Here is an 11,302-nt window from a genome sequence, read left to right as displayed (position 1 = left end):
CCCAGGTATGATGGTATTGTGCGAAATAACGTGAATTCGAACCGCCCAGTGCAGAAGACCCCCAGTTCCACACTCGTCTGATAAGGGCTAATGCTATGGAATTTTAGGAACAGTCGCTTTGTGAGACATTTAGACTTCTCTGTCAGTGAGCTCTGACAGGGACGTAGCTAGGATTTTAGGAAGGGGAGGGTCCAGACTAAGTGCCACCATTATAATGGGGCTTGAGTGTCGCGGCGCAGCACCACACACCATTCATTTTTCTAATGGAAGGTGGGGTCCGGACCCCAAGAACCCCCCCCCCTTGGCTACATCCCTGGCTCTGATGTTACAACAAATTATAAATCCCAGAATTCCATACCATTGAGCCAAAGCAGTTAAAGCAGTGTCAAACTGGATTGTTTTTGCAGAACAGATGCAGCCCTGGAGGCTATGCTGGGCCCAGTGGACAGAGTAACCAGGGGTCCTCCTTTTCTAGGACATGTCCTCCATTTCAGCCTTCTGTCCAGGAGGAATTCCAAAATATCCTCCATTTTGAATGTGGCTAAAAAGCATGCAATTATATTTATTGTAGTGTTTTTAGTTGGTTATGTCCTCAATGTTTTTATAATGTCCTCCATTTGACACTTGACTAAGATGAACGACTTTATATTTCTATGAGCGTTTTGAGCTTTTATATGTGGTCATGTCCTCCATTTTTCTTGAAGGTCCTCCATTTTGAGCATGACTAAGAAGGATGAATTTATATTTGAATGCTTTGAGCTTTTATATGTAGTCCTGTCCTCCATTTCCCTCAAAGGTCCTCCACTTTGAGCATGAATTAGTATTTCCATGATTGTTTTGACTTTTTATATGTGCTCATGCCCTCCATTTCCTTCAAAGGGCCTCCATTTTGAGCATCACTCAGAAAGATGGCTTTCCATTTCTATGAGTGCTTTGAGCTTTCACATGTGGTCACGTCCTCCATTTTGAGCATGACTATGAATGACATATTTATATATTTGAGTGCTTTGAGCTTTTATGTGGTCCTGTCCTCCATTTTCCTCTCAAAAGCCCTCCACTTTGATCATGTCTAAGAAGGATGAATTTATATTTGAGATTTCTGAGCTTTTGTCAGGTCCTGTCCTCCATTTTTACCTGAAAGGCCCTCCATTTTGAGCATGACTAAGATTTCAGTGTTTTGAGCTTTTATATGTGGTTCTGTCCTCCATTTTTTCCTCAAGGGCCCCCCATTTTGAGCATGATTAAGAACGATGGCTTTACATTGGAGTGCTTTGAGCTTTTTACATGTGGCCCTGTCCCCAATGTATATATATTTATTCCTGGAATGCCGCCCTCCATTTCGCAGGGCTGCCCCTCCCTCCCTGCCTCCCTCCTCCTTCTCCACTTTCTCTGTTCCTGAGGAGGAATTCATGACCAGCTCCACTAGACCCCAAAAGTGTGCTGTTTTGAGGGCTTTAGGACTTCAGCTCCCAGAATCCCATGCTATTGGCCAACGTGGCTGAGGCTTCTGGGAGTTGAAGTCCAAAACTCTTAAAGGGCACAGTTTGGGGAATCACTGGGCCTGGCACATCTAGAGAAGGAGGAGAAAGAGGAGCTAGCAGTGGGGATGGGTCCCAGTCTCCTCCATGGCTTCTAGGCCGCAGCGCCTGAGTAGCAGTAGGAGGAGAAGGGACCGTTTTCTAGGACGGACCCGGAAGTGGCGCCTCCATTGGCCCCTCTGCGTCGCCAGAGCCCTTCCTCTTGCTTCCCCTGGAGCTGCTTTGAGGAGGAGGCTCCAGGTAAGGCTTGAAGAGGCTGCTCCCCTCCTCCTCCTCCTCCTCCTCCTCCTCCTCCTCCTCCTCCAAAGGCATTAGCAGTGCCTCCCAAAGTGTGGCCTGCCCCTGGGGGGGGGTGGGGGGGGGGGGGGGGCTTCAGCTCCCATTGCTCAAGATGGCTGTGGCTTCTGGGAGCTGCAGTCCAAAACACAGCACTACACTCTTCTATCTATCTATCTATCTAGTGCTGCTGTTCCACTTTGGGCTCCTCTGTGGCATTCTGGGGTTTGTGGTTCAGTAAGGCCTCCCTGGCTGAGAATTCTTTTTTATTTTATTTTATTTTATTAGATGATTATTATTTATATAATAATAATAATTTATTTATACACTGCCTCTCCCACAGGATCGAGGTGGCTTACAATAATGGTTAAAATACAATATAAAATACAACATACTGTATATTAAAAATATGTTCCATCAATTCTCTCCCCCCCCAATTATGGTATAATAAAATAAATAGTATAATAAATAAATAATATTTATTATATATTATATTATATAAAAATAATAAAATAACATGAACAATTAAAACATGATGATGATGTTTATTTATATGCCACCTCTCCTGCAGGATTGAGGCGGCTTACAATACAATAAAATACAATATAAAATACAACATATATTAAAAATATGTTCCATCAATCCCCCCCCCCCCAATGTTGCTATAATAAAATAACATGAACAATTAAAATTAAAATGAGAGAGATATTTGTAACATTTCTGGCCTGAACCCCATTGTTTAGTTCTCCCTCTCATCCCACACAACTTTCCTACCACCTGCTTTTAAATGGCAGGAACCACAAATCATGGTTGATTTTTTAAACAAAAAGTAGCATGTTGCTGACTGTTGGCCACATTGGCTGGAATTTCTGGAATTTGAAAAGACCTGGAACACCAACATTTGGGAACTGCTGCTGTAGTTGCTTCCCATCCAAATGCTACCTTGCCTTTGGTCTTGAAATCCTTGGGTTGCAAAATCTCCCCCACCTTTGAGTAAAGTTTTTTGTCAAGATATCCCAGTCATTTTTGAAATTCTCCAGTGATCCTTCTTTCATCAATCATTGACTTTAGGAAAATGTAAAAAATAAAACAGCAAGAGATAGACATTTAATGAACAAATAAAAACCAGAATTGTCATTTGGAAGTCAATGTATGTTTTAACTGTTTTAGATGTATATGTTTGTCAGGGTCTGGTATTAAGAGAGGATATGATATAGGGGTTGTGTTATGTCATATGTGTTAGGACTTGTTAAGATGTGTCATGATTGTTATGACTGATGGAATGATTTTAAAATGTTTATAATCAATAAATAAATGACAAAATTAGGAGAGATTAGAGGAGTGTTTCCAATTATACTGAATATAGATGCAAACTGTCTGTACCTGTGTTCAGGTATTTGTTGTTTAAATGTGTAGAAAGTTGATATGTGGATAGAATGGGACTTGCATTTTTTCATTTTTTACTCTGCTGCCACCAGAAACAGGGAATGCCTTCAATCACACTGAATAAATACCCAGTGAAATATTTCCCTTTACTGGCATTCAGTTTCCTATCAAGGTATAGAACTGGAAAGAGTTTAGGTAGAGAAACTGGTAGCTAATTTTAATTTTACTCTAACCAATCCTTTTGTAACTGTGTATGCCTGCCTACAGTGGGGAAGTTGAGCAGCAGCTCCCTCCAGAATCCTGTAATGGGCATGCATGAAATGCAAAAGGGTGGAGAACAGATAAGCCTGCTTTATGCGTTCTTTCCCCTTCCCCCAATATGTTTTTTAAAAAACATAGATCTACAAATTTGCATTAAAATAGGAATTGTAAGAAAAATAGGGGCTGATGAAAGAAAGAATTATCCCTGGATGCATTTTTCAAGAAGGTTTCAAGTGAATGAACGACAAAAATGTTTTTGTCTACTTATGCAAAGTTTACTTGACCTGGTTGTTTCATTTCATATCCCCATATTTTAGTTTTGGATAAAACATTGGCTGAAATGTATTGAGCTGCTCTTCTTTCTTTCTTTCTTTTGTGCTGCAGGAATCTATACCAACTATTCACACCCTTTTCCCAGGGTACAGATCACTATCCTGTCCCAGACTGTAGAAGAACATTAACATACTGTACAATAATAATCTGTGAGGAAAGAAAATGGAAGAAAGAAAAACCAAGAGGAGGAGTCCCAAGTCATCTACTTCTCATGCTACTCAGGTTGTCAACAATAAGAAAAACTCAGTTCCTCCTAGTAAAAGTACAGCATTTTCAAATCCTGCACCTCAGCCACCTTTACAGAAACCAAAGTTTAAAAGGTAAGCACTCATATGTTACTTGCTGTTTGCAATCAAAGCTAACCAGACTGAGGACCACACAGTTTTGGGGCAAGAATAGATGATACATGGAGATACAGACTGCATTTTTATACCCATTTATCTGGGGGTAGATCTTGTTGAACTTAGTGGATCTTGCTTCTCAATAGATTCTGAAGCAGAAGCATCCTATACTACTGTAGTTCTATTAAAGTCAGGAAAAGTATTTAAAAAAGAAACTAAATGGCTTCACATAGTTTTATTATTTACTAACTGTAACACGTTTTCACACACAGTAACCAACACTAGATACAAACAAATAATATGAAATTACAAGAGTAGCAAAACAATCTATACTTACTGAAAACAAACAATTTAAAATGTCTAACAAAAGAGAAAAATTATAATCCTGCACCTAATCTCCATTAATAAAGTTAATAACTGAAGGAGGTATTTCCCCTCTAAATTAATATTGTGTTTTATTTGACAGGATGAATATATGGTTGATTATATTCATTGATCTTGCTCACAACCTGCTTAAGCTGCAAGTATTATACATTTTCAGAATTCAGGGTAGTTTTAACTTTGGTCCAAAACAGAGTTTGTCTGAAATAATGAGATAAAGAAAAGAATTCCTGCCCTCAAGTGAACCATTTTGTCCTTTTATTATGAAGAGCATTCTGGAAACATCAGGTTACACTAGTCCCTAGGCTGATGCCTGGCATCTCACCATTTTCTCAAGGGCTGAGCCTGAGTGTGCAAGAAAGCCTGGTCTGCCTGCCAAGAACTCAAAGTAGGAAGGGAATATACATATCCAAGCTCTGCCTCTAATGTACCTATGCAATGAGTTTGTAACCTGTCGAAGAGGGAAGTCTGAAATGGATTGTTATTCAAGTTCAGGCAAACCCAAATAGGCACCCGTCACGGGTCTATCTGCTTAATACAGGAAGATTGAAAGGACAAGGGTATTAAGAGAAAGTGTATGTCTCTCTCTCTCTGTGTATACATATGTCCCCGTCCCTTCATTTTTAGTTCCTAAATAAGCATGCCACGCACCTTTATATGGCTCTTTGGTTGGAGGGTCTAACTTTAAGGGCCTCTGGCACAAGAAGAGCACATCAAAGAGCTTTAGGAGGATGGATTGGTGGTTGTTCAGAGTTATCAGGCTGTTCATTGCAGAATTAGCATACAGTATTCACCAAGTCAGCAGGGCAGGGCACACCTAGTATTCCTCTATGAGGAAGCCCACAAAATGTTGAACTGGGCTGAACATCACCACCTGAGCAAATTTTCTTGCTGAGGTGTCCAGCTTTACTTGGCTCCCCATCAAAAGAAGCAATAGAAGCTGTTGGACCCTTGTTTTTGTGTGCCTTCAAGTAGTTTCTGACTTAGTGTAACCCTAAGGGGAACCTGTCACAGGGTTTGCTGCATCCTGTATAAGGGGATGCTCCCCCTCCCAAAGATTCTGGAATGTCTTCCAGGAATCAAGAGAACAAAAATAGTAAGTAATTTGTGTTTTTCCTCTTGATAAAGGAACTTATTTGAATCATCATATTGTCATAGCTATAGAAGCTGGTACTGTGAATCATAAAATGAAACATCAGCTTCATTTGCAACATGATGGAATTGTTAATGCATATATATTATTTCTTCCTAAAATGGCTTTCTGTTGATGACATTTGCTGATGTGTTGATGATATCCTAACATGAATTACTGTCTTCCCCTCAGAGGAATAAAAGAAAAAGCTAAAGTACCAGGAGCAGAAAACAAAGGAGCACAATCCACTTCAATCCAACATTCATTTCTCACTGATGTATCAGATGTTCAAGAGATGGAGAAAGGACTTTTGAGCCTTCTAAATGACTTCCATTCTGGCAAACTTCAAGCATTTGGTAATTGCCTTCCACTTCTCCCCACAGATAAATAGTTCTTTCAAATATAAACCCTAATTATATATGTGACTAGGGGGAGTTATGCCTTCAGGTGCAGTAAAAATGGAATTAGGAATGGTTTTTGAAAGTTGGGAGATTAGCTAAACATAAGGGAGGACACATTTAGAAAGACACATTAGGGTGGCTCTGGTTTTGATTTCAAAGTTTCAAAGAACACCAGCTTCACATACATGAGATATTTTTTATAAAAAATTATCTTTCATCATGAACGCATAGATGTTCCTGATAATACAGTCAGCCTTCCATTTTGGTGGGGGTTTGTTTCTGGACACCCCCCTCCATGGATACACAAAATGCATGCTCTCAAGTCCTATTACTGTCAGTGGATGCCAACATGTACATGGCCACATTGGCACAGCCATGTACAGGCACCACCATTGAAGATAATGGAGCGAGACCATCTGCGGATGCTCCAATCCATGGATGGCTAGCTCACCGATACGGAGATCTGACTGTACTGTAAACACTTACCAAGTAACAAGCCAACATCAGAGATTTGATCTGAGAACATTTTCATTTTCATGCAGAAAAAAATGCAAAATATAGTTGTCTTTGACTTTCGGTAATACTGTAATGTTCTGATTACTTCAGGAAATGAATGTTCCATAGAGCAAATGGAACATGTCAGAGGAATGCAGGAAAAGTTGGCTCGATTGAATCTAGAGCTTTATGGAGAGCTGGAAGAACTCCCTGAAGATAAGAGAAAACTAGCTAGTGATTCCAATCTGGATAGACTGTTGTCTGATGTAAGTATAAATGGCAGTTGTCACACACAGCTACACCTGCATTTGGAAATTTGCAGCCAAGCATAAGGGCTGAATGAACTTTGTAACAATGCACTTTTCCTCCAAACACTGGCCGAGCAGAACTAAATATGGCCAGATCCACTTGGTTCAGAGCTGAATACTTGGAAAATTTGAAGCTCTGGATTCAATTATTAATCCACTTGTTAGCCTGGCCAGAAGAATTCTGAAAAGTCCACAGTATTGTGATCTGTGCTTTCATTTGTGTGAGCGTGAATTTAGTTCTACAGTAATTCTTCTGTATCGCTATTGGGCTGAATCCAAAGTTTCCATAAATGGAGCTCTTCTCATGGGGTGCTTCTCTAGAAGAAATGCAGAGAAGTTGGTTTTGACTAATTCCTCCCTCTTCAGTCTTGTAAAAACCTTCACTAAAACAGTGCTAGTAGAAAGAGATACTAGGGGCTCTGGGGGGATTGGAGAAAATCACCTTCCCCTTTTCCTTCACCTGCAGTCTTCCCTTGATCTCATTCCCTTCTGCAAATGGGAGAAGCCCTTTAATTCACAGAAGGAATTGAAAATTAAGTGTCCAGATAATCCATTAATACAGTCAGCCCTCCATACTCATGGCTTTGACTTTTAGAGATTTGATTATTCACAGATTTGATTAATATGTTCTCTCTAGGAATTTCTAGGTCTTCCAGCATGACTATGGTCAAATTCTACCAAAAGTCTCACTGGAGGACCTAGAGATTATGGTTTTTCCACTTTCATGGGGCTCCTTTGCCCCTAATCCTAGCGAATGTGGAGGGTCCATGTACAGTGTTAAGTTTACCTTTCTCTGTTTCCTTGTGTTGCAGCTGGAAGAACTGAATTCTTCTATGTATCCTTTTTGTGAAATCCACTGTCCTGACAAGAACAGGTATACATTACCTAAAGTTTATACTCTGCTTTCAAATTATAATAGATGGAGCTGAAGTACTCTTAAAACCAATTTTCAGCATGTAAACACAAATCTGTGTTGTTTGCAAATAGTTTTGTATTAGTAATTCAAAAAATGAGAGGTCAAGATTTATCCTGTATATTTCTGAGTTCTCAAGTATATGGATGCTGAGCACAAATTGCCACAAGATGCTTTCTACCTGAGGGGACAGGATTGAAAAGTGGGCATGTGGGGGTATCTTTGACTCTCTTTGATATGGAAGTTCCAAAACTTTATCATAGTTTTATGGCAACATAAAAATACTTATATACATCCATATGTAAGATTATGCAATTGGTTAAATAATATAGTTAAAATATAGTGGGACTTTTTTTTTAAAAAAAGGAGAGGATGAATGATGAAGAATTGTGAACATTTGCTTTAAAACAAGAAAATAAGGGGCTGTACAGATGGGCAACATGTAGCTGCCCCTTTACTGGGTGGATTGGGGCCATGGCCACCTCATGCCACAGCCCCGATCTGGCCTCTGAAGAGCACAAAAAAGGAGCCGCAAAAAGCAGCTATTTTTTGCGCTCTCCAAGAGGTGCCATTTTGCCCCTCTCCAAGGGGTGCGCTCTCCAAGCAGTGAGGCTTTATGATGCCCCTTTGGCACTGCATCATGAAGATGCAGCGCTGGCATCGCACCACGATGGTGTGCACCATGTAGACCATGCGCACCAAAATGGCGCCCTGGGAGTGGAGTTTGGGCGTCCAGCATGCGGATGCTACGCCCTAACTCCACCCACAGGCCGGCACAAAGTCCACACAGAACCACTGAGAGAATATCATTCTAGGGTATAAGACTAGGTTCTTTTTGAAGCAAGTAGGCACACAGCAATACTTGGATGAACACAGTATAAGCCCATCTTTCAGGTCCTTTGATAGAAGGTATAGCTCTAATTACTAAACCAAGGAAAGGAAAGGAAAATGAAAACCACCTAAGAATCATTCTGTTATTTCTGTTTTGTGTTTTTCCCCTCACATATTTTGCCATTTTTCTTTGTTTCTTAATTTAATCTCCTGTTCTTTTCATTGCCTCTGCCTCCTTAATATACAGAGGGAAACCCTTTTGCTACCAGCTTCCTGAGCATTCTCACACAGAAATCACACTGGCCCCATATAGACAGGCCAAAATAAAGCTGCTTCGGGTCACTTTGGAAGTATTTTGTTTAAATGTTGCATGCGTCCTAAGAGTCCGGAATCCACACCAAAGCCATGATCCAGTCCTAAGGACTGGAGCGCAGCTTTGGCTCAGCTTCTGGGCTCTTAGGACACATGCATCATTTAAACAGAGTACCTCCAAAGTGACCCGAAGCAGCTTTACTTTGGCCTGTCTGTATGAGGCCACTGTTACCCATTTTCTCTCACATCCTTTCTGTTTCTTTTCTTTTGGCCAAATGTTTTCATGCAGTTCCCACCTGGCTACCATATCTGTTGCTCAATTTTCCACATATATCATCTCCGTTTCAAGTGTCTTCCCCTCAACCTGTCCATGTTTAGGCAGCAGGGTTCTTATTTGCCTCAAGAAGAACCTAGATGACATTATCTTATGCCCTAGAATAATGTTCTCCCAGTGGTTCTGTGTGGAACTCTTTGCTTGTTCTAATTCTGATGTAACTCATTAATAATTTGAAGAACATTGGTGTAGTCTCATAGGTAGAGTGTTGACTTGAACTGCAAAGACCCAGATTAATGTACATGATCCATATATACACATACAGCAGCCACACAACTTTTAAATGCATAATTTGGCAATTTCAATTTAATTTTTCTAACTCAGTAGCAGCTGTGGAGAATACAGAAGAGTTAGGTTTGGAATTTTAATTTTAAGAAATAAATGAGATAGAAATCACCCCTTTTCCCCAAATCTCCAGTTTGGCACAGACTAATTGCAGCTTCTTGTATAAGCAAAATATTAGCTAGAGTGATATTGTTGGGATTGTTTCCCAGAGGCTGGAAGGTGGATTTTTTCCCTTAAACTACCTTTCCATGCCATGGTCCTAATCCACTTCTGTCTCTGGCTGCCATTAATTTTTTTCAAAGAATAATGTAGTGTCAAACTCTAGATTTAAAATAATGTGTATGTTCTTTCAGCTTCACCTATCTCACAGGTAGTTGTGAGAAGTAGGGAACTATCTGCCATTCTGAGATCCTTGGAGAAAGAATGGGATAACAATGTTATAGATAATGGGAAGAATTTTTTTAAAATAATGGATCATATTTCCTTGTGTGTATACCTCTTTGTAAGCAGTTGATTCTCCAACCATTCTTGCAAATTGTGCTGTTTACATAGTAAATAATATCAGAAAAACACAATTCCTTGACTGCTTATTTCAGACAAAAACTTCATTTAGCCGATGTTCAAGATGTTCCGAATACCAGCACAAGCTAAAACGCAGCTTTCTTTTGTTTGTTTTTGGAACGCCAGGGTGTCTTATTTAATTTGCAGTGGACTCCTTCTTGCTTTGGCAACAAAACATTCAAATACAAGTGAATATGTTCACACATTCCTCTTAGCAGATGTGAGTGCTGCAACTTTGTCAGGGTTGAAGTTGAAGGTACAATATGACTGTGTCTTGCTGCTATGCTTTGTATTATGGCCTTATCCACCATAAAATGTTGGAAAAACCTGAAAGTGCATTTTTATAATATACTCAGTTTTAAGTCAGATTGTGGTGTACCTGCTGTTTTCCCACAGTGTAGACAATCAGCACAAAAGTTGTGGTGAAGCTGTTAAATAAGTGTGTAATTTATTTTAACAATAAAATAATTTCAAACTGCCATTTCTTTCTTTTGAAATCATTCATTTGATGTTCTCTGTTCTACCCTGTATTTCAGATGAACTGGGTGGGTAGATAGGGATGGGCAAGTGTGTGGTGGCTTGGGCCAATTTTTGTCCTCTCGATTCCCATGAGGTCTGTACTGTTGCATTCAGGCACACTGATAAACACGCCAATGCCAGGAAACATTTTGGCCAATACTTGATCTTTTTTTATTGGGGAGTTGCAGGTTGGTGGATGACCAAAATCACAGCTTTTGTATGTAGTTTGGAGCCATTTTGGTTGATTTTGGTTGAAACATCACCCTCAAAATGGGGGTTGGGGGCCTTGGGGATCAACAATGGCCATTCAGGAGCTGCAAAACTGAACATAGGCTGCATGTGGCAACATGTTCCTCACCCCAGCTACAACAGCTGAGATAGAAATCAGTGGGGGAAATCCCATTATTGGATTTCCATTCCAGGACAAATTTCACCTGCTGATTTATGTAAAAGGCACAGAAGTCCAGCAGAAGAAAATGCTGTAGCCTAATCAAATGTAGGCTGACATCCACATATTTAATTGCCATTAAAGGCTTACTGTAATTTGGTACAGAATAAGGACAGAGTAATAAAAGAATCCCTTTCCTCTGGTCCTGCCTCGGTCAATCTTGGCTGTAAGCCCAGAGTGTGTTGTGCACTTTGGTTCCTATGGAGATGGAGAGGAAAACTGACCTTCGGCCAATCCTACAGCAGTC

General features: G+C 40.2%; 1 protein-coding gene across 1 annotated transcript; it reads left to right on the top strand.

The window, feature by feature from the left end:
- The first annotated feature begins 1,543 nt into the window (after positions 1–1,543).
- CCDC28A (coiled-coil domain containing 28A) lies at positions 1,544–10,567 on the top strand. The gene is made up of 6 exons (XM_042446701.1): positions 1,544–1,778; positions 3,846–4,114; positions 5,841–6,004; positions 6,656–6,810; positions 7,665–7,687; positions 10,124–10,567. The coding sequence occupies exons 2-6, from the start codon at positions 3,957–3,959 to the stop codon at positions 10,176–10,178; spliced, it is 555 nt and encodes a 184-aa protein (XP_042302635.1). The 5' UTR covers positions 1,544–1,778; positions 3,846–3,956; the 3' UTR covers positions 10,179–10,567.
- The last annotated feature ends 735 nt before the right edge of the window (positions 10,568–11,302 follow it).

Source organism: Sceloporus undulatus, chromosome 1 (assembly GCF_019175285.1).
Source record: "Sceloporus undulatus isolate JIND9_A2432 ecotype Alabama chromosome 1, SceUnd_v1.1, whole genome shotgun sequence".
NCBI classification, from domain to species: Eukaryota; Metazoa; Chordata; class Lepidosauria; order Squamata; family Phrynosomatidae; genus Sceloporus; species Sceloporus undulatus.
The sequence above is the reverse complement of the archived record's forward strand: the minus strand, read 5'-3'. Positions and strand labels throughout refer to the sequence as shown.